The 22155-nt window shown below is 42.7% G+C and overlaps 1 protein-coding gene across 5 annotated transcripts in view; it reads left to right on the top strand.

Moving 5' to 3' along the window:
* Positions 1–22155, top strand: part of Osbpl10 (oxysterol binding protein like 10) — a 254574-nt gene that overhangs the window by 128725 nt on the left and 103694 nt on the right. For 4 of the 5 annotated variants that reach the window (XM_070006481.1, XM_070006483.1, XM_070006485.1 and 1 more), the window contains exon 4: positions 8421–8612. The exons of the other annotated variant lie outside the window; for it this stretch is intronic. In XM_070006481.1, the coding sequence (XP_069862582.1) occupies positions 8421–8612 (192 nt within the window). The remainder of the gene's footprint in view (positions 1–8420; positions 8613–22155) is intronic. 5 annotated transcript variants of the gene reach the window in all.

The raw sequence follows: 22155 nt of genomic DNA, 5'->3' as shown, positions 1-22155 counted from the left end.
GTAATGAGGAAAAGGCTGCTGTGCACACGACAGTGGCCTGTGCCAAGAAATCAAAACAGCTGCCCATAGTACTATCAAGATTTGTAGATAAGTTGGGTTGCCAGTGGCTCACATCTTTAATCATAGCTCCTTGGGAAGTTGAGATCTGAGGATCAAGGTTCAAAGCCAACCCTGGCACACAAATCTGAGAGATTCTTATCTCCAGTTAAGCAGCAGAAAGCCTGGAATGGAGTTTTGGCTCAAGAGGTCGAACACCAGCTTTGAGCAGAAGAGCTCAAGACAGTGCCCAGGCTCTGAGTTCAAGCCCTAGAACTGGCACAAGCAAGCAAACAAACAGCAAATATAAACTTGTTTGGGATCTGCAGTTCCAACATCATCTCTCTATTTTCAAAGGAGTGTTTATGTATATTTTTGTGATAGTTGATGGAGTTGAAGTTTTGGGTAAGAAGAAAGGGTAGAATGTGTAATAGATAACTACTTGCTTCCTTTCTGTCAATTATTTCACCTCTGCCACATGGTAGATGCTATTTTAGGAACTTGGTTATTAATAATTGAGAGGAACCAACTGGAAGGAATAAACTTAAAATCAATCTGGCTGGCTTGCTGGCTTGCTTGTTTTATTTTTGAGTCTTGAATGAAACTTGTAATTTGGATCAGTCTTTTGCATCGTTCATTTGCCTTGTAAGGACCATAGTTTTTAGTTCTATTAGAGGAAAAGACTAAAGTAGAATCATATCTGAGGTTCTCTTTAGCTCTAAAATTCCATTACTGTACATCAAGGGAAGAGGAGGAAATTGGCTTGGTCAGTGAGATGTCTGTGTTTTCAGAAAACATACCAAAGACATCTTGGTCCTGGGAATTGCAGGGTTCTTGCAAAACAGGGTTGGTGGGAGATGAACAGTGGAGGGGTGGAAGGTTGTGAAGTCATACCTGACTACTTGAGGGTGATTTGGGGGGAGAAAAAGGGGTGATAAAGAGGTCCATTTCACCAGACCAGTGCTTTCACTGGAGTTGTCTATCTTGATATAAGAAAAGGCAGCCGGGCGCTGGTGGCTCACGCCTGTAATCCTAGCTACTCAGGAGGCTGAGATCTGAGGATCGCGGTTCAAAGCCAGCCCTTGCCGGCAGGAGAGACCGTGAGACTCCTATCTCCAATAAACCACCAGAAAACCGGAAGTGGCGCTGTAGCTCAAGTGGTATAGCGCTCTCCTTGAGCTGAAGAGCTGAGGGACAGAGCCCAGGCCCAGAGAAGCCCCACGACCAACAAAAAAAAAAAAGAAAAAAAAAAAGAAAAAGCTAGAGCGTCAGCTGAAGAATCAGCAGGATTTATAAGGCATTTTGTGTTGTGTGTGTGTGTCTGGGGGAGCAGAAGTAGGACCTGAAAATGTCATTTTCTTCCCTTCTCCTTATAGGAAATGCATGTATTTACTTGTAAGATATTTCCATGATCTGGCATTTGCAAGTGGATTTGGGTACAATATGTTTAGAAGCTGACTGAAGACTGCTTGTTGGAAAAAAAATCGTTTTCCCTTTGCGTTTGTGCATTTACGTGTTTTTAGAGGTGTAAAATTAGTGAATGTATTTAAGATAGGTTACAGATTTGTAGAAAATAACAAGTTACCTAGGCTTGGTAACTTGAGTTGAAACTATTTCTGGGAGATGACGACAAGACTTTGGAAAAGTAGAGCTAAAATGATCTTGCGAAGTTAATCATAGAAATGAACTTGGAAAATCTCTGAGTTAAAATATTATTTTTGCCTTTTAAGCTTGAGATAACAAAATTAAAACACAAAGACAGGGTGATGAGAAGGTGAATGTGTAACTCTTAAGCAAAATATTAGATGGATTCATTAAAAAACAGACAAAGAAACCCCCAAAGCTGGTGCTGATGGGCTTATGCTTGTAATCCTAGCTATTCAGGAGACTGAGACCTGAGGATCATGGTTCAAAGCCAGCCAGGGAAGGAAAGTCCTTGAGACTCTTATCTCCAATTAACCAATCCCAACACCAGAAGTGGAGCTGTCTTTCAAAGTGGTAGAGTGCAACCTTTGAACAAAGAAGCTGAGGAACAGTGCCCAGGCCCTGAGTTCAAGCCCCATGGCTGACCAAAAAAATGAAAAAAAAAAAAGATGTTTATTCAGATATCAACTCCTGGGTGTGGGGTGGTGGTGAACCTTTAAGCTTCCCTGTGTTGTAGTTTAGAAACTTATGGTTTTATTTTGAAGTGTGTTTACATTTGAAAGAAAAGGAATAAGCCATAGTTTTCTTACTTTTGTGTACTTAGAAATAGCTTGTTAGCAGGTCATTGGTGACTCATAGCCTGTAATCTTAGCTACCCAGGAGGCTGAGATCTGAAGATTTCAGTTTGAAGCCAACTGAGGCAGCAAAGAGCATGATATTTTTATCTCCAATTAATGATCAAATGTTGGAAGTGGATGTGTAGCTCAAGAGGTAGAGTGCCAGCCTTGAGTGAAAAAGCTAAAGAAAGAAAGGAAAAGAAATAGCATATTATTTTTTTTTGTTAGAGGAAGAGAGAAGGAATGTACAAAAATGCATCTAGTTGGTTAAATTTGTTCTTCTAAATAAATAGACTGAGTAGTTTTTTCTGCTTCTCTTCAGCTATTCAGAAATACAATGTCCTTCTCTCCTCTTGCTTGCTGTGAAAGAATTTAAGAAGACAAAAATACATTCTAAATTAAATGTCATTTGAATACCATTATAATTAGTTGTCTCAGATGATGTTTCCATCTGAAAGGTTTCTACCTTCAGTAGATGTGTAGTTACTATAAATGTATGTTTATGAATATTCTCTCACTTCATTTCAGCTGTTTAATTCAAACTCAGCAATTGTAAATGTTTGACTCATGTTTGAAGAGATTGTTACGGCTTACTGGTGACTTTTTATAATTATTACTTTAGGACTTTGTGTTTTACTCCAAAAACAAACAGGAAATTCATATTTATTTAAATTAATCCTTTACTTTTTAATTCAAATAGCACTGTAGTAATCCATAGGCATTTTACCTTCTATATCAGATGGGTTTTTGAAAATATGAGATCATATCTTAAATACACCTTTTCCCCTCTCTGAAGCAAGTGGTTTTTACTTAGGATGCTTAAGTCTTTGTTTTTATTTTACTTGTCCTGGGGCTTGAACTTGGGGCCTGAGTGCTGTCCCTTGGTGCTCAAGGCTAGTGCTCTAGCACTTGAGCTACAGCTCTACTTCTAGGTTTTTCAGAGTAGTTTATTGGAGACAAAAGTCTCACGGCCTTTTCTGCTTGGGCTGGATTCAAACCATGATCCTCAGATCTCAGCCTCCTGAGTAGCTAGGATTACTGTTGTGAGCCACCAGTGCCCAAGTAGATCCATATATTTGATAGGCTTTTTTTAAGACTTGCTTATTAATTAATTAATTAATTAAACTTAGTTTAATTAATTAAACTAAGGTTGATATTTATTACATGCTATTAGATGGTACTTATTCAATGTATGTTCTCTCTCTCTCTCTCTCTCTCTCTCTCTCTCTCTCTCTCTCTCTCTCTCCATTATCCAGTAACTAGTGAGACTAATACATGTTCCTTGCCTACATTACTCAGCTTGGATTTGAACACAGGCAGTTGCATGGAGCAAGCATGCTCCTAACTGCTTCCCACTCTTATCATAGGGCTGGACAGCTCTTCAGCACAGCTGAACAATACCAGGCCTCTAGATGGTGTAGGTCTTGGCTCTCAGCCTTCTCAATCCAGCTTCCATCTTCCAGCTTGATGACTGATAGCTGGGATTGAGGCTGCAGTAGTTCATTTCCTTTGATGCCGGTTTTTACTGTAGATAAAGGATCAAGTGTGTTTTATCCCCTTTACAACCTGGGAAACATACAAGAGAGGTCTTCATGGTTGTGTGGACAGGCTGGGTGTTAGCATTGTCGTACCTACTCTCAACGTCTTGGTTGCTGTCACCCCTGTGTCAGGCGAGTACTTACTGAGGGAGGGCACACAGGAGAAAAGCCATGTGGCCAATGGCAGGATGAATGCAGTTCTGCTAGGCAAAGGATGAGTAAACAGTTTCTTTTGAGTCAGAATTTTCTGCAGATGGCACATATGGTATTTCTGGTTGCCCCATTGAAGTAAATATTTGGAACAAAACTGGGACATATTGTTCCTCAGACTTTCTTAAGCTTTTATTTTAGATTAGTAGCAAGGATACATGTTTATGATATCCACACAGAATTTTGAAACAAACCCTGGAGACTTTAGACAGGCCAAATGTTAGAAAGAGAGCCTGATCATTGATGGTGGTTGCTGTTTGCTGACTCTTCTCCTTATCCTATGGCTTTGTTACAGTGAAACTCTGCTTGTACTCAACCTGGGAGGAGACATGGGTATAAATGTATCCTTAGGAATCTCCCAGTTATTGGAAAAGTAGGTTTTTTTTTCCCCCTACATGTACTGCTTGTGAATTCAAATGGCTTGTTAAGTAATTTCACTGGTAAAACATCAACAGGAGAGTAATTGGGCTCTTGAGTGAACTTCTAGGTTTATTGACATTCATGACAGTGTTATTACAGGCTAGGGTGCTAACTAATATCACTGTCCTCTGATTTCTGATGATCCTTCAGCTTGGCTTAGAATTTAAAGTGTGTATGCATTCCCGTATAGTCTTGGTATCTGATCATATGATTGCTGATCAAAGTTAGATTATGGGCTTCATTTCCCCTCCTCTCTCTTCATTTCCTTCCCTTTCTTTGCACTAATTGGGATTGAACATAGGGTCTTGTTCATGCTGTACCGCTGAGCCACACTCAGGTCTTTTGTGTTGTAGGCAGGTGCCTGTGGTTCATGCTAGGAATCCTACCTACTCAGGTTGCTGTGATGTAAAGATTGTGGTTCAAAGCCTGGCAGGAAAGTTTATGAGACTCTTATCTCTAATAAACTACTCAGAAAAAGCTGAAAATGGAGCTGTGGCTCAAGTTGTAGAGTGCTAGCCTTGAGCAAAAAGAAGCTCACGGTCAGTACCCAGGCCCAGAGTTCAAGCTCCGGGACCAGCAAGAAAAAACAAATTGAGATCAGGATCTCATTCTGTAGCTCAGGCTGACTTTGATACTTGACCTCTGAATAGCTGATATTACAAATCTGCACCACCATGTCCAGCTTTCAGCATCCATTTTGAGCCTATAGAAAATGAAGAGTAATTTGTGGCTGCTATGATTTTGTGCTAAGCAACTTTTTAATATTTCAAAAATCAATGAGGGGCTTTCATTGATCACGTTTTAAGTGATGTAATGACACAGACCTTGACTGTGTAGCTTTTGCATGTTAGGGCTATGCTAAGCATTTTATGTTTGTGATCTAATTTAATCTTCATGATGGCTTTTAAGGGTCAATATTACTATTCCTTTTTTAAAGATTCAGAAATTAATGCTTGCTTAATGAAAAAGCTTAAATAACTCACCCAAGGTTACATGGCTAGAATCTAGTGGAGCTGGGGAAATGAAACTTGTTTTGTCTGGTTTCAAAGCCCAAGAAATAACTTGCCATTTCTTGGATTAGAATAAGCCATTCAAACAGTCAAAAATGCATTACAGCAGAGCTAATACTTAGGCAAATTTACTGTTATTAAAGGATTAAGGAAATAGCCTCTTACTTCTCCATACACCCAAGGAAAATCTTGAGGCTGAAAGTAATGACTGCTGTAGTTCATTGTGATCAAAATAGATTTTCAGACCATGCACTTCTCAGTACCTAGATAAAAGGTTATTTAGAAGCAATCAATGGGTTCCTATCTTCTTGTGTATTTGTTGCAACCTGCCACAACCGTGGACAAGGCAGTAATGGAGAGCAGACCGTGGGTGCCAGGGGAACTGGCAGCTTCAGATCCCAACGTTCCATTCACCAAGGTTTTTATCGTGTTTTGTATAGGGAAGTATGTGTAGAAAGTAAGGTATAAGCATCAACACGTGGCAATAGTTTATATAGAAGCGGTAGAAGACTTTCTCATCTTGGGAACTAGAGCTTACAATTTGCATAAACCTTAGTCTGTACCCAGGCTCCCAGGCAGTTTAGGGTCCAAATAGCCCATATCCAGGGTAGAAGAGATCTGAATTCCTGCAAAACCAGAACTGATTGACCTTTCTGGTGAACCTTCAGCTTTCTGAGAGTATATATTGGGAAAATGACCTTTCAGACTCCCAGTCCTTTTGGGGCTCCGACTTGTATTTTTATTACTTATGAGCATGTCAAATCCAGAGGACTTTTACAAACTATTGTAGCATTTCAGGGTACCCAGAATTCTCCACTCAGTCTCTTGGTTATATGTAATGAACAGTTAACATTTTAGGAAGGCTGAGGCTAAAGTTGCCTACTGTACATACCCAGAGAGAGAGTCTGCATTGCCACATGTTCTCTATGATGAGATGAGCTCTTCACTGATGTTTTCTTCTTTTATATTTTTGTGCCATTAATAGTGCATGAACACAAGGTGTGGGCACTACCCCTTAACTTGAGCCACATCTCTGTTTCTGACTTTTGGTAATTATTTGGACATAGGAGTCTTACAGATTTTCTTGCCTGGGCTGGCTATGAACCTCGATCCTCAGATCTCAGCTTCCTGCGTGGTTAGGAGTACAGGTGTGAGTCATTGACACCCAGCATTTTATCAAGATCAGTTATTAGGGACTTCCCTCTGTATTGTCTTCCATGAGGACAGTACCATAGTTTATTTAATCTGTTCCCCACACGGATGAACATTTAGCTTTCCCAACCTTTGTCAGTAAACTTACTGCTATAGTGACTAATGGGGACATGTGACATAACCTTTGGGTATGGGTTTATCTGGAGGATGTTTCCAGAGAAGGGCCTGGAAGGACATTTGCACCGTGACAATTCTGCCAGTTTGCCTTCCTGGACTTTGCTACTATTTGCTTCTATCATGTATTTCCCTGTGGCCTTGTAGACAGATTGTGCACTCAAACTTTTTAATGTTTGCCAGGCTAATGGTTGAAAGATGGTGCTAAATGTAGTTTGAATCTCTGTCTTATGAGTATAGTTGAACATATTTTTTGTATGGTTTATGGACCATTTATTTCTTTTTCTGTAAACTGTTCATCTTGTGGCCCATTTAATAAAAGTTTTCAGTGTACGTTTTCCCTCGTCTTATTACTTGGCTTTATTGGTGATGGGTACTGGTTTGTTTGCTTCCTTGTGAAAACTTTTACTTTTTACTCTTTGCTGCTGCTGTTGTTTGAAACAGGAACTTGAAGTTGGTACTTGATGCTTTTGCTCATTGGTTAGCCTTCTACCAACTGAGCCTTACTTCCAACCCCAGCTTTTACTTTGTAGGTAGTCAAATTTATTGAGGTTTTCTCTTTTGGCTTTTAGTTTCAAAGTATTAGGATTTTCAGGACTACAAATTTTCTTCCAGTGATGCCTCCTGCCTTTTCAACCAATCCACTAAAGTGGGGGAGGGTCTATGCTTTGAGCAGTGAATCTAGGTTTGTTTTTCAAGAGGCTTTTTGATTATTGAAAAATTTATCTCCAATAAGTAGACATGCCATCCTCATAGACGAATTATAATTTGGATTACATGCTAGGATAGAATAATATGTCAGCACTGTACTAACAAATGAGGTAGGTGCAATGCACTAATTCATGCAGGAAACCTTAAGCATTTCATTTAATAAACAATTATTGTGCCAGGTGCCAGTGGCTCACAACTGTAACCCTCACTCCTCATATCTGAGGATCCCAGTTCAAAGGCAGCCCAGGAAGAAAAGCCCACCAGATTCTTATCTCCAGTTAATCACCAAAAGGCCAGAAGTGGAGCTCAAGTGGTAGAGCCAATAGTGTTGAGCAGGAACAGGGCCCGAGCCCTGGTTACAAGCCCCAGGACCAGAACAAAAACAAGCAAGCACAAAACAATTATTGTATGCCAGGCATTGGCTATGGAATGATAGTGGGAATGGATCTCTAGAGATTGTCCACAGATGAGGAGTGGAATCTCAGCGTGGTAGAGAAAGGCAGCTGAGAGGCTGAGAAAGCCCGAGAGATACCCTGGAACAGTCCCTACTGAGCTGCGGTTGAGTGTTGAGCCGAAGGGTCTGAGGCAGAGGGGGAGCATTCTAGGGAAGGAAGCAATGACAGGGAGGCAAGCAGAGGTCTGCGGGCCCATGGGGCAGGGTTGGGTTCAGCGGTTCTTCATGGCTATAGTGAAGAATAGAACATATAATTCAAGATGAAGGGCAGGGACTGTCAATGGCCATTGTGCTTCTTCAGTGAGAGCTTGTGGGATGTGGGAACACTTACACATTTGCCTTCTCCTTTCCACTGAGGTGGAGGCCAAGACTAAGTTCCCACGTTAGTGTAAGTCAAGCATAGCCATGCTCTGCAGGCCACTTGTTGAGTTTTGACACCTGTTGCTTATTCTAGAGTACTCCAAGCTCCCGGAGCCGAAGTCTCACTTTGCTCCCCCATGGAACACCCAATTCTGCGTCTCCCTGTAGCCAGAGACACTTCAGTGCGGGGGCCCCCGGTGTTGTCACAATCACGCATCACAAGTCGCCTGCAGCTGCTCGAAGAGCCAAGAGTCAGTATTCCGGCCAGCTTCACGAAGTCAGAGAGGTAGGCCTTGCTCTCCTACTGGCCTAAGTGGCCCTTGGTAGTTGGGGACTGTGGCCATGGCCTGGCAAACTCCTCTTTTTTGTGTGTGTATGTGTGTTGGTACTGGGGTTTGAACTCAGGGCTCATACTCTCTCTTTTTTACTCAAGGTTGGTGCTCTACCACTTGGGCCTTCTCTCCATTTTGAGCTTTTTGATGGTTAATTGGAGATAAAGAGTCTCAAGGACTTTCCTGTCCAGGCTGGCTTCCAACCTTAGTCTTCAGATCTCAGCCTCCTGAGTAGCTAGGATTACAGGAGTGAGCTACCAGTCCTTGGCGAGGGCCTGTTGTTTGAGGACATGTCTTTTCACAACTTGGAGCCTCAGTGTCTGCACATGTAAAATTGGGAGTGAAGCCAGCTTCGCCAGCTTTGCCAGCTTTGCGGGACATTGAGTATTTCCCAAGATAGTGCACACAGAGCTCTTTAACCGTGCCTTGCAGAATTTATCTGGGTTGTTCTGTGACTTCCTGTGATAGCCTGGGAGGACATCCAGTTGGAGGTTGTGTGTCCTTGCTGTTCATGTCAGCTTTGGAGACAGCCAGTGCTGACTCGGCCATTTTCCCTTCAGCTGACTCCTGTCTGGGTTAGCTTGCTGTGTTCTTATAGTGGTGGTGGAGTGCTTGCTGTGTCTCACAGGAGACTGAGGTGAGAAACCCAAGATCTTGTGTCTGCTTTAGTCAGTCCTTTGTGTGTAAATGTGATGAGTCAGGCAATGCCATAGCAGCTGACTGTCTTGGTCTGATTCAGAAAAGAACATTAAAAAAATCTTCTGAATTAAGGGCAGGACATAGCAGCTCATGCCTATAATGCCAGCTGATGGAGAGGCAGAGATCAGGAAGATCTTATTTGACTTAAGGAAATCTCCATCTTTTTTTTTTTTTTTTTTTTGGTCAGTCGTGGGGCTTGAACTCTGGTCCTGGGCGCTGTCCCTGAACTCTTAGGCTCAAGGCTAGCACTCTTGAGCCGTAGCACCACTTCTGGTTTTCTGGTGGTTTATTGGAGATAAGTCTCACGGTCTTTCTTGCCCAGGCTGGCTTTGAACCTCAATCCTCAGATCTCAGCCTCCTGAGTAGCTAGGATTATAGGTGTGAGCCACTGGAGCCCAATAGAAATGTGCATCTTAATGACAGCTAGGTATGGTAGTGATAACTGTCATTCCAGCTACATAGGAGGTATAGTGGTCCAAGGCTGGCCTCCAGTAAAGAGTATGAGGCCCTATCTGAAAAATAGCTCAAGCGAAAAGGGCTAGAGGTGTGGCTCTAATGCTGGAGGACCTGCTTAGCAAGTGTTGGGTCTTGAGTTCAAATCTAAGTACCACTGAATCAAACAATAAAACCAAAACTTCTGAGTGAAAGCTCTAGATATATACGAAACGTTTTCTTCATAGATTTTATGTAGCTCTAGAGGTGTATAAAATACTTAAGTTTTGTGTGAGTATACACATATATACACATACACTGATAAAAGATGATTATAGAATCAGGTTTCAGGTAGATCACTCATGTTGAAATAGTCTAATGTGTAGAAAAAGAAAAGCTTAATTTCCCTCCCTCCCTCCCTCCTTCACTTCCTCCTCCTCTCTTTCCCTTCCTCCTCCTCTCTAGTACAGGGCCTCTAGCTCTCCTTTGGCTTTTCACTTGAGCTACACATGTACTTCTGGTTTTGGTAGTTAACTGGAGATATGAACTCATGGACTTTTCTGCTTGGGATGGCTTTGAACTGAGATCCTCAGATCTCAGCCTCCTGAGTAGCTAGGATTACAGGTATGAGCCATGGGTGCCCGGCACTTTCTTACGTTCTGGCTGTGGTTATTGTACATCCGTGTGTCTCACTGTTCCTTTTTGTAGCACTTTTCAGAGGCATTGCTGTGGAAGAATGGAAAAATTTCAAGTACAGACAAAATAGAACAGTGTCCTGTCCTCAGTGCTGTTCCATTTGCTGGTACCCACCTCCAGCAGTTATTACTTGCTCTCCTGTTTCTCATTTGCTTTGGTTTCTATCACTGCTCCTCCATTCACAGGAACTGAATGCCTCTGTATATATCCAGTACATTTAAAACAACTTATAGTCTTTTATATATGCCTCATAGGAAATTATTTCTTAAGTCCTTTGGGACTATCACCTTAAACAAAAGGGCAGTTGGAGGTTTAGAGTTTGTTGGGAATTCTTTGTGTTCTCTTTAATGAGTTCTATTAGGCTTGTTGTTATAAGTCACAATAGAAGGCCTTGAGAAGGTGCAGTGTTTATGTGTAGTGAGCTGCGGCCATATGAAATCTCTCAACTTTTGTTTAGTATTCTTTTGTAGCTTCTTTAGCAGCATTTGATTCTACATAATGCCCAAATCCTTTCGACCTTAAAAGTATGTTATTTATGTGTGTGTGTCTGTATGTATGTGCAAAAATGCTTAATTACATAGGTATATAGTGTAATTGTGTATTGCAAAAACCCAAATAATAAAGAATATGTAAATGAATCATAATTCTACTTCCTTGCAGGTAACATCTATTAAACTTGCCATGAATTTACTTCTGAATTTTTCTTTCTTATTACTATAAAAGTGATGTGCAGAGGGGTTGCAGTTATGTAAGTTAGGTAAAGAGTACATTTGTTTTTAGACAATGTTACCCCTTCCCTTTTTCTCTCATAGTTTTTCCCTCCAATCCTTACCCTCAAGTTGTATAGTTCATTTTCAACATAGTGTGTCTAATGTACTTCTGAATTTTTTATGTAAGTATATGTGTAAATGATCTATGCACTATGATCTAAGCTCTTTTTTTTCTGGTTGGTCATGGGGCTTGACCTCAGGGTCTGGGCACTGTCTGTGAGCTTTGTTTTGCTCAAAGCTAGTACTCTACCACCTTGAGCCACAGTTCCACTTCTAGTATTCTGGTGGTTAAATGGAGATGAGTCTCATGAACGTTCCTGCCTGGGCTAGCTTTGAACTGTGATCCTCAGATATTAGCCTCCAGAGTAGCTAGGATTATAGGCATGAACTACTGGCACCCAGCTTGATCTAAGCTTTTTAAACAAAATGATTACCTATATGCCTTTATTTTTCATCTTTCCCCCCCACTCCTTTTTTTTTCCTTATATTTTGAGACAGTCTTCATATGTAATCTAAGTTGGTGTGAAACTTGTGAACCTCCTTCCTCATCCTCCCTTCTGGCCTTGCCTTTTTAAATCTTTTTTTCTTTATTGTGTTGTTTTTCTCCTCTAGTTTCTGTGTATGTGAAGAACTCATTGAAATTTCTCATGGAGTTTTTTTTCTATGGTAAATAAGTAGGTAAAATATCTCTGCAGTGATTTTGAGTCAGTGTTTGTGCTCCTGAGTGTCAGTATATACCTTCAGACAATTGCCTTTATGTATTGGTGACTTTTTCTTGTTGCAAATTTGAGTATGATTATTGAGATGAACATACAAATATGAGCTGAGAGAATTTTAGGAAGCCGAGTCACTCAATGACAGGTTGAAATGTTCACTTTTTGGTTGTCATTTCCACTGCCACTCTGGACTGGGCAGGGGAGTTGTTTTGTGGTAGATGCCATCTTGTGATGTATCTAGATTCACCTATGCATATCTTATTCGTGAGAGTTCTGTACAAATTATAGATCTCTGTAAGCTCGGTACTGACGGCTTGTGCCTCTAATCCTAGCTACCCAGGAGCCTCAGATCTGAGAATTGAGGCTTGAAACCAACCTAGGCAGGAGAGTTCATGAGACTCTTAACCCAATTAATCAGCAAAAAATTAGAAATGGAGCTGTGGCTGAAGTGGTAGAATGCCAGCCTTGAACAGAAAAAACCAAGGTTTAGCTTCCAGACCCCGTGTTCAAGCCCCAGGAGCCAGTGTGTGCGTGTGATGCTAAGTTAAACTTAGCATCATTGAAGGAATGGAGGAAATCATCACACATAAGATGGATGAGCCTCTGAATATCAGAAGAATAAGAGAGAAATACCCAGCCAAAGGCAATAGAACAAATACTATGTGAATGCCATAGCAAGGGTAAAAGGGATAGGACAACTTGAAAGATGAAGTGGTTATTATCTAAAACTTAAAAGAATGGAGATGCTGACGGTCAGAACCTGGTGTCCTCACAGGAATAGCTTAGGAGTTGGGAGATGAGGGGTTGAAGACACTGCATTTTGAGGAATAGACATGTCCCCACCAGCAGTCGGAGAAATGAAAACTAAAGCCAACTTGATGGTGAAGGTATCAACCTATATGTATATGGGGTTCAAAAATGGTGGCTGGGTGGCATGTTGTCTCTTTACTACAGTTTGTTGATGTATAATAAACACAAAGCTGTGTGTCACCACTGACTCGTAAGTTTCTTTCTGGGAACTATATCTGGAGAACACTATCATTTGTAGTCAGGGTAGGAAGAAAAAGAAAAAAGCTAATTTAGACCAAGCTACTTTTTTGGAGGGGTGCCAGTCCTGGAGTTTGAACTCAGAGCCTCTTGCTTGGCATTTCTCCTCTACCCCTTTTTGCTGGTTATTTAGAGATAATAGTCTTGCAGATTTGTCTGGTTCTAAACGGGGATTCTGAGATCTCAGCATTGATTTGGTGACATTGAAACTGATTTATAAATAGAATCTAACACATTTCAAAAATTAATTTGATCTGGGCACTGGTGGCTCATGTCTGTAATCCTCAGGAAGCTGAGATGTGTGAGCATCACGGTTTGAAGCTAGCCCAGGCAGGAAAGTCTGTGAGACTCTCATCTCCAACAAACTACTCAATAAATAACTCAAAACAGTGGTTCAAATGGTAGAGTGCTAGACTTGAGCTCAAAAAGGCTTGAGGTCAGTGCCCAGGCCCGAGCTCAAGCCCAGGACCTGGAAAAAAAATTGACCCCTCAGCTGCTTAAACATGTAATATGTGGAAGGTGCAACATACATTGTATTAAAGTTTGGCTTTTTTTTTGTTGGTCATGGGGCTTGAACTTACTCAGGGCCTGAGTGCTGTCTCTAAACTTTTCTGCTCAAGGCCAGCATTCTCCCACTTTGAGCCACAGCTCCGCTTCTGGTTTTTGAGTGGTTAATTGGAAATAAGACTCGCATGGGGATTTTTCTGCCGGGGGCTGGCTTTTGAGCCACGATCCTCAGATCTCAGCTTCCTGAGTGGTTAGGATTACAGGCGTGAGCCACTGGTGCCCATCTTAAATGTTGGCTTTTACGCTTTCATATCATTATACTATGCTTTCACATGGCTTACAGGTTTGTTCTAGTTCAATTGTTACAAGTGTGATTTTTGTGATATTTTCTTTGGGGACTCAGAAGTTTGCTTGCTAAACAGGCATTCTATACTTGAGTAACTCTGCTAGACTCCCATTTTTTTTGTTGTTGTTGTTGGTTATTTTCTTTGCCCAGGCATGCCTAGACTGCAGTCCTCCTATTTGTTTCCTCATGATGCTGGGATGACAGGTGAGCACCATTTTACCTAACCATTAGTCCAGATGGAATCTCATGAACTTTATATTTTCTTTTCCTGTTCTGGATTAATATTGTGATCCCTCCTTTATTCCATTTCTCAAGTAGCTAGGATTATGTGCTTGACAGATTTTTATAGATGTTTGCTAGGTTTCTGGAAGTAAAAGTTCCTCTGTGTGTGTGTGTGTGTGTGTGTGTGTGTGTGTGTGTGTGTGTGTGTGTGTGTGTATGTGTGTGTGTGTGTGTGTGTGTGTGTGTACTGAGTGGTCTTTTGTTTGTGACATTGGAGACTTTAGAGAAATACAGGAGGGGGATGTTTTGGATTCTGTAGCTTGTTGAAAGAAAAAATTGTGCAGCCTAGTGGTAATGGGTAGATGAAGCATAAATTTAGATTTAATTAAGCTTTCTTTGATAATTTACTCACAAGTAGGAGTTATTCTCTGGTAGTGAGATTCTTGGCAGAGAGAGAGCTATTTGTGGTAGAGATTTATACTGGGTAAACTCTTGAGACAATAATTTAACATGGTTTTATTTATTATTTTATTTTTATTTTTATTTTGTTGGTAATGAGCTCTTTCACTCAAGGCTAGTGCTCTACTGTTTTGAGCCACAGCTCCACTTCTGGTTTTCTGTTAGTCAACTGGAGATAAGACTCTCATAAACTTTCCTGTCTGGGATAGCTTTGAATTGTGATCCTCAGATATCTCCTGAATAGCTAGGATTACAGGTGTGAGCCACTGGCACCCGATTTTAACATGGTTTTAAATAAGCCTTTCACATTTTGTCATAAAGAAGATGTGTGTTTATGTCATTTCAGCCAGGTGAGTTTGTATCTTTCCCCATGTTTACTTAATACAGGGAAGATCTTTAACGAGGTTAGCACCTTTATACATGAATATGAACTCAATATTGTCTCTTTTTGGGTGATTCTATTTGGTCCAGCTTCACATGGATGCTGTAAGAACTTGGTTAGAAACCTTGCTTTGTGGAGCATTTGTTGTGGGAGCAGTTACTGTAACCCATTTCCCTTAGTAGTTTTATTTCACTTAAATTTTTGTGCTAGTACTGAGGTTTAAACGCCAGGCCTCGTGGTCTTACTCAGCTTTTCTGCTCAAGACTGCCACTCTCACTTGAAACAAAACCATCACTTCTTTTTTCTTTCTACCCAGAGTAGCTTTGAATTGTGATCCTCAGACCTCAGCCTTTTGAGTAGTTAGGATTATAGATTAGCTATAATTTATTAGGGTGCCCACCACCCTAATGACTTGTATGAGATGATTAAATTTATGATGGTGAGCTGTGCTGACAGCAGTGAATCAGACCCATCCCATGACCAGGGAAAGCCAGTAGACGGCCTCCACCTGTCCTTTGTGTGAAGAGAGTGATTCATTTTGCAAATGGCCTGAAATAGTTCCCCTGTAGAGTTTTGGGATAAATGATGACAACTCCGGCATGTATTTTTGGCAGCAATTTTACATCTCTGCAAAGAACTCACCTTCAGACTTCAGTTTTCAGAAGTTGTAATGAGGAGCTTCTTGATTTCCAAATGTTTTTAAAGCAGAAGAGTGTTGTTTTCAAATGCAAACCCTACAGAGCCTTCTAGTGCCCAGAACAGGTGGAAATGGTGCTTGGTAACTTTGGAAGGTAAAATGGGCACTTGTAATGTTGAAGCATCCCAGATGAATAGTGAGGATTAGCGAGTTCTGGTTGTGAAATGGGAAACCAATGGCTGTAGGGTCTGGAGGGCAGTCTGGGATCCTGAGAACAGTGCGGCATGACCTAAGTATTCCATGCTAACAGGAAGAGAAGAGAAGCATTGGGGTCCTATCCCTCAGCCGTCCCCACGCGTCTCCTGAGCTTCTAGTCTCCTGAGCTTCCAGTCTCCTGAGACATCAGTCTTGCAGACCAGGCTGGGTGCAGGTGGGAGGTGTTAAAAGACTTGTGAGGACTTGGCATACCTGATTTGAGCTGTGTTAAGTTGGTCTGAGGACTGATGGGCAGACTTGCTTCAAGGAAGCCTCAGCCCTGGATTTGAGGCCTTTGCAGTGAGTGACATCCACCTAGCCTGTCTGGGTGATCTGTCTTATGATTAGAAACTTGAATCACATCTCCTTCACCTCTTGTGCAGATTTGTTTGACTGAGCAGAAGCTCTGCCAAGTTGGGAAGTCAAAAGAGAGTGACTTGAGACAACCACCTTGCCTAAAGTGGCCTGGGATATTGACCCTACTTCCATAGACAAGACCCCAAATGCTGTGCACCAGGGGCAGGTGCTGTGTTGACACATGGAGACATAGCTTGTGCCTGACAGCTTTCCCCGTTCTCTGAAAGTGTGGCTGAGATTCCTGTTCTCTGTCAACTCCCAATAAGGACTCAACTAACTTACTGGCGTGGGTCTCTAGGACACAACAGCAGCTGTTAGTGGGGAGAGTCATCACTGCAGTGCTAGTCCTTGAGCAAGATGCCTCCCAGCTCCTGTAGGTCAGAGGGAAGGGAGCAAGTACCGAGCTTGCTTTTCCCTTGATCAATGGTAGAAGTTAAAGTGGCCAGTACAGAGTGGGTACAGATGATGCACATTGCAGTCCTGTTTGCTGTCTGTCCCTAGAGAGTCCAGTCAGCATCCTGATGGGTATAGCAGTTGATGAAGAGATAACCTAGGAGCAGTCTCCAACAGACATGCTCCTTATCAGCCCCAGACCCCCTGGGAACCTCTCTCTGTCATGTACCTGTGTGTCCATCCTTGGAAAGAGACACCTTCAGTATCCCTGGTTGTGCAATTGGCTGATGGACCAGCCTGTAGAGGGCGCACCACAGTGTACCCTGGGAGACCCAGGTATAGTATTCTATTCCACCTCTCACTTGTGATTCCTGATCAAGAAGGATGGGGCTCAAGCAAGAGCCAACAGGAACCAGTCAGTCAAGTTGAGTTCCTTGTACCTTGACCAATCTGACAATCCTGATCAGACCACTGTCTTTGCCATAGGCCCAGATTGGCTGCTGGACTTGGGGTGGTCTTAGGGGCTGAGAAAAGACCAATATTTAGGAAACCACTAACTCTAGGATTCAGTGAGGTTAACTGTACCTTTTGGAGTGTGAGTGATGGGAAAAGGACAGAGGTCACAAAGTGGAGAAGCAGTGGGAAAAGTAGAGCTAGAGTGGGATCAAACGAATCCCAAAGCAGTGGGCTCCTGGAGGTGGGAGGGGGCTTGGGAGTAGCTGGGCACTGAGTTAGGTCAGGTTCTGCAGAGAAATGGAGCATAGGGACACAATGATTGTGTGTGTGTGTGTGCACGTGCGCTCGTGTGCACATATGTGCATGCATACCACTACTAGGGCTTAAATTTGTTGGCTGTGAAGAGAGAGAGAAAATGGGGCAAGGAGAAGGAAGTGGTGTCATTGTCCCTGAGGAGCTGTCCTCATTACCTGACTAACAGAATTGTAGCCTCTCTGTACAACTCCTTAATAATAATGAAAAAAGGCAAGAAGCACATAACCCAGTTTAATAGTATTGTGATAAAAATCATAATATAAAGAAAAATGAATGTCTGCGCTAATATTTCATGACTACTGGTAGGAAATACTTGGTATTTTTTGATTTGATATGTTAGATACCTGTGTGCCCATAGTGAACTCAATCTGTGAATGTGCTTTCGTCCACTTGGTATTTTCTGGCTAGACCAATTGGCTTTAAGGGTTTCAGGATTTTCTCTGGTGATTTTTCCTTCTTTTTTTTTTGATGCTGAAACCTCCTCAATACCAAACCTCTCTGACAATGCCAGGTTTTCTTGTCATACATTTTCTTATCTGATAGGCTCTCAGCTGTTGAATGCCTAGGTCCCAGAGTTTTCTCTGCAGAGGTTATCTTTTGCGTAGTGATGTGCTAAGTTTGTTCCATGTCTCAGCAAGTCTGTCCTCATGGGTTTGCTCAGGCTGTGAGGCCTGCTCATTGGTATGTGGTCTCTCCTCTGCATGGGCAGCATCACTGGCTGTGGGTAAATGGCTCCTCATCTTCAGCCTTTCAAAAATCTCCAGGTATTCTTTATAGTCTGTAGTGGGTTTCATGGATTGTGAGGTAGACTGCTGTCTCCTATTTTCTGTGGTTGTATAAAGCCCTCACTGTGGCTCTGGTTCTTCAGTGCCTGAGAGTAAATACTCCAGAAAGGATGTGTGACAGTCCTTCCCACACAAGTGTTGCTCATGTAGCTGCTTCCTGTTGTTTTGTAGCCTTTGTTGAGTGATGTGAATTTGTCTTTCCTGAATGTCTTATCTTGGTTGGTGCCTCCATTGTCTTCCCTTTGAAGTTATATTCTAATTTTGGCATTTTTTCTGGTATGGAAAGTTTACGTTGGTAGGTATTTAGGTGTCTGTGGCTGGGGTGTGGGGCAATGGGGAAGTGTCATGTCCTTGGCCTTCCCATGTTCACCTGGTTGTGAGTGTTATTGATCCAAGGTGCCTGCTAAGACCTGAGAACTGATGTGAGGCATTTGGGGTTCTCTCCCTTTGTGTTAGTTTGGGAAGTGCTTGGGGTTTTTCCCCTGGGGGATGGTAATGAGAGGCCTCCAGTAAGGCCCTCTGCCTTTTAAAGGCCTCTCGGTTATTCCTGGCAAACACTATGATGGTGATGAAGCCATTATCAACTGGTTTAGCTTCTTCGGTGGTCTTAACCCTGGCAGCCAAAAGTCCCGAGGCTGGGCCCCCTGCTGCTGGGGACATGGTAGTGGGCTGCCCATTGTTAGTGGCATCTTGGATGTCTTGTCCCAGGCACCTAGAGGTGGGGTGGGTTGTCCCAGTACTTTGAGGTGCTTGAGGTGGCCTTGTCTCCTTCAGTGTCTTGTGCATTTGAATCCATTTCTTTTTCTTTTTCTTTTTTTTTTTTTTTTTGCTAGTCCTGGGGCTTGAACACAGGGCAGGGCCTGGGCAATGTCCTTGAGCTTCTTTTGGTCAAGGCTAGCACTCTACTACTTGAGCCCTAGCACTGCTTCTGGCTTTTTTCTGTATATGTGGTACTGAGGAATCGAACTTAGAGTTTCATGCATGCTAGGCAAGCACTCTACCACTAAGCCACCTTCCCAGCCCTGTCTTGTGCATTTGAATTGGTCCCAGCAGCCCAGTTTTCAAAAGCTGTGGCCTCAGCTGCTTGGAGACTCTCAGTTTCTTGCTTGCTGTTGCTGAGTGAGGTGTTCTTGAGCTTTTTCAAAATCTCTTCATTTTCTCTTCACTAGCATGCTACTTAGTTTTGAATTTTCACAACTTTTAGCTTTGAATTACTCATAGTTGTTCATGAATGGGCAACTCTTGATTTTTGGCCTGTTTTTGGTATTAGATGTGGCCTGGTTTGGTTTAACTGTCTGCTGCTGTTGCCTTTCTTCCTGGCAACAGGAGGTTCAGCAGCTTTTTGGGTCCTAGGTTGAATCTTACTGTTTTGATGACATCTGTTTTTTGGACACATCTGATATTCTGGGTCTCAATTTGAATGGCCAGATCTTGCTCATGTCTGGTTTTGTGGGGCGTAGAGTTTTTGTGGCATCTGGTTTTGGGGGCTTAATATCTTGTTGGCATTTGGTTTTGGGGGCTACAGAGTCTTGGGGGATCTCTGCTCTTTTGGGATACAGAGTTTCAAATATCTCAGCTTTTAGGGAGTACAGAGTTTTGGGGATACCTGCATCATTAGGAAGCAAAGTTTTGGAGACCTTTGCTTTTCGGCGGTACAGAGACTTGGGGACAACTGCTTTTTAGGAAACAGAGCCTTGGAGCCCCCTGCTTTTATGTAGACTTTTTGGAACTTCTGCTTTTATGTGTGTGGATTCTAGTGGTCTTGATGTGGTGACCTTGGAGGACACCTTGTCCTTACATGGTTTATTTTCTTTTTCTCGTGTATTTTCCTCAGCAGCCATATCTCCAATGACCTGGTCTTCACCTGATGCAGCACTGGAGGTGAGTTGCACATTCTCATTACTGGAGGCAGTCCTGTGTAATGTAGCTGGGTCACCATCAGATTTGACCATGGCAGCCTGGATTCCCAGAGTTGGGCTCTCAAGTGAGGGATTAAGTTCTGAAGCTGAGATCCTCAGGGGTTGGCTGATTCTTTGGGGGCTGAGGGTCACATGCCCTTTCCTGTTGGCAGAAGTGTTTCTGAGGAGTCTAATGTCTGTTTCAGAGTTGGACTTGACAGCCTTGGGCTCGGCATCTTGGCCCCCAGGGATGTGAGGTTTAAAGTTTACAATAATGGTGTTGTTGGTCATGGAGGCGGCTCTGTGCACATTTCCCTCCTTGAGGAATGTGATTCCAGATACTTGTTTGGGGGCTTCCACCTTGACTGTGTGAGGGCATGAAATGATGGAGTGGTTGCTATTATTGATGGTGAAGGAAGGTTTGTGCAGATGGTTTCCCTTCATGTCAGAGCCAAGATCCCCTGTGGATGACCTGGGGACACTGCTGTTCACTGGTCGAGGGTCTGTGGCACGAGTGTCTTCATCTATCCAGAAAGGTCTGGGTAGAACACTCTCTGTCTTGTCATAGAGATAAATATCAATTGGGGGATCTCGGGTGGGTCTGACCTCAACTATTTGGGGGTACCTTAGCTTTCTCAACCTGCTGTTGATTGGCCATGAATGTCTAAGTAGAGTATTCTCTTCCACTTTAAATATGGAAGACCCAGTAGCTGGAGGTTTGGGGACTCTGGCCTCCTCTTGAGGGCCCACATTCCCCAAGTACTTGCCATTGCTGGATCCCTTAGGGGTGGAGTTGAGGTTGTCTTCCTGAAGAGCAATACAAGTTGTGCCTGTGGGTGGCTGGTTGTTGGCTTGGTCTTCTGGTCTTTGCCTTTTGATCCCCATTATCCTCACCCTTCCTTGGGTGACCATGGCCTTGTTCTTCTCCTTGAGTATTTTATAGGACATCTTCTATTAATATCGCACTCATATATATTAGAAAATCAATTCCAGATTATCAGCTACTTGATCCTAGATTAGGAGCTGTGGTACGTGCCGTCGTTCTCTCCCTAGAACTCCAAACAAAGTGAACTCCTTGAACAATGAGAGTCTAGAATGTGTCAGTCCGATGGTGACTTTCTTGCTAGGAAGCTCCCCTATGATACTGTGGGCGGGGCTGGGCAAAGGTGACCTAACAGGTTTATGAGGCTGAGCCCCTTTCTTTCTCGGTAGTTTTCCCTTGGCATAGCCACATCCAAAGAAACTGATGATTTTTAAGGCATGGGCGTGGTAACTGTTGAAACGAGGGTGTCTAAGGCTGGCAGAAGGGCCTGAGAAACTGGAGGGTTGGTTGTCTTGGGCATTTGGAGGCTCCAGACTTTAGGAGGCTGTCATGAACTCCACTTCCACCTTGCAGATTGCTCAGATCCTGCCCTGGGTTAATTAGGGATTTGTTCTTCACCCTTAGGGCAAGGTAAAGCTGAGCAAGTTGGACTATAAAGGTGGAGGAACATGAGCCACTATAGAGGAGATTTCCTTGAAGCACACAGGTTTTCCAGGAAGAGTTGCCAAAGAAATATTTCTTAGGTGCTTAACGTGTTCTACGTACTGGGAGTTAAGTTGGCAAAGTTCCTATTTTCTTCAAGGCAATGTTGACCAACTTTAGGTGATACATGGTGTTGCCAAGGCCCCGGTCATGACTCCCTGAGCCTCCTGTTCTGTTCACGAAGCCACTCTGCCAGCTTCTGCCATAGTTTGTTCTGTATCTATGGATCTGTATGCATATATGCATTCTAATGTTGAAAAAGTCTTGTTTTTAAAAATACCATCTTTTTATACACATTGTCACGTATCCCATAGAAAGTTTGTGTTTTTTACTTGGCAGAGGCCTGTCAATATAGGTAGCAGCTGCCTTTAAAACATTTCTGTGAATGATATGTTGTGTGGATAGAGCATGAATTTAAGGCTGCTCTTGAAGAATTGACTTTGTGCCTCTATTCTATCCCTGATCCTTAGAACTGGGCACCATGTTTGAAGGTCCCTGGCTATACCTTCTAGGGGCAGGCAGGGCTATGCTGCATACCTTCACCCGAGCCTAGTCTGGGGGAGTCACATGCAAGAGCTGAGGCTCACTACTTAGGAGGCT

This window comes from Dipodomys merriami, unplaced genomic scaffold (assembly GCF_024711535.1).
Source record: "Dipodomys merriami isolate MVZ:Mamm:240054 unplaced genomic scaffold, mDipMer1.0.p SCAF_7, whole genome shotgun sequence".
Classification (NCBI taxonomy): Eukaryota; Metazoa; Chordata; class Mammalia; order Rodentia; family Heteromyidae; genus Dipodomys; species Dipodomys merriami.
Note: the sequence above shows the minus strand (reverse complement) of the source record. Positions and strands in the feature narration are given on the sequence as shown.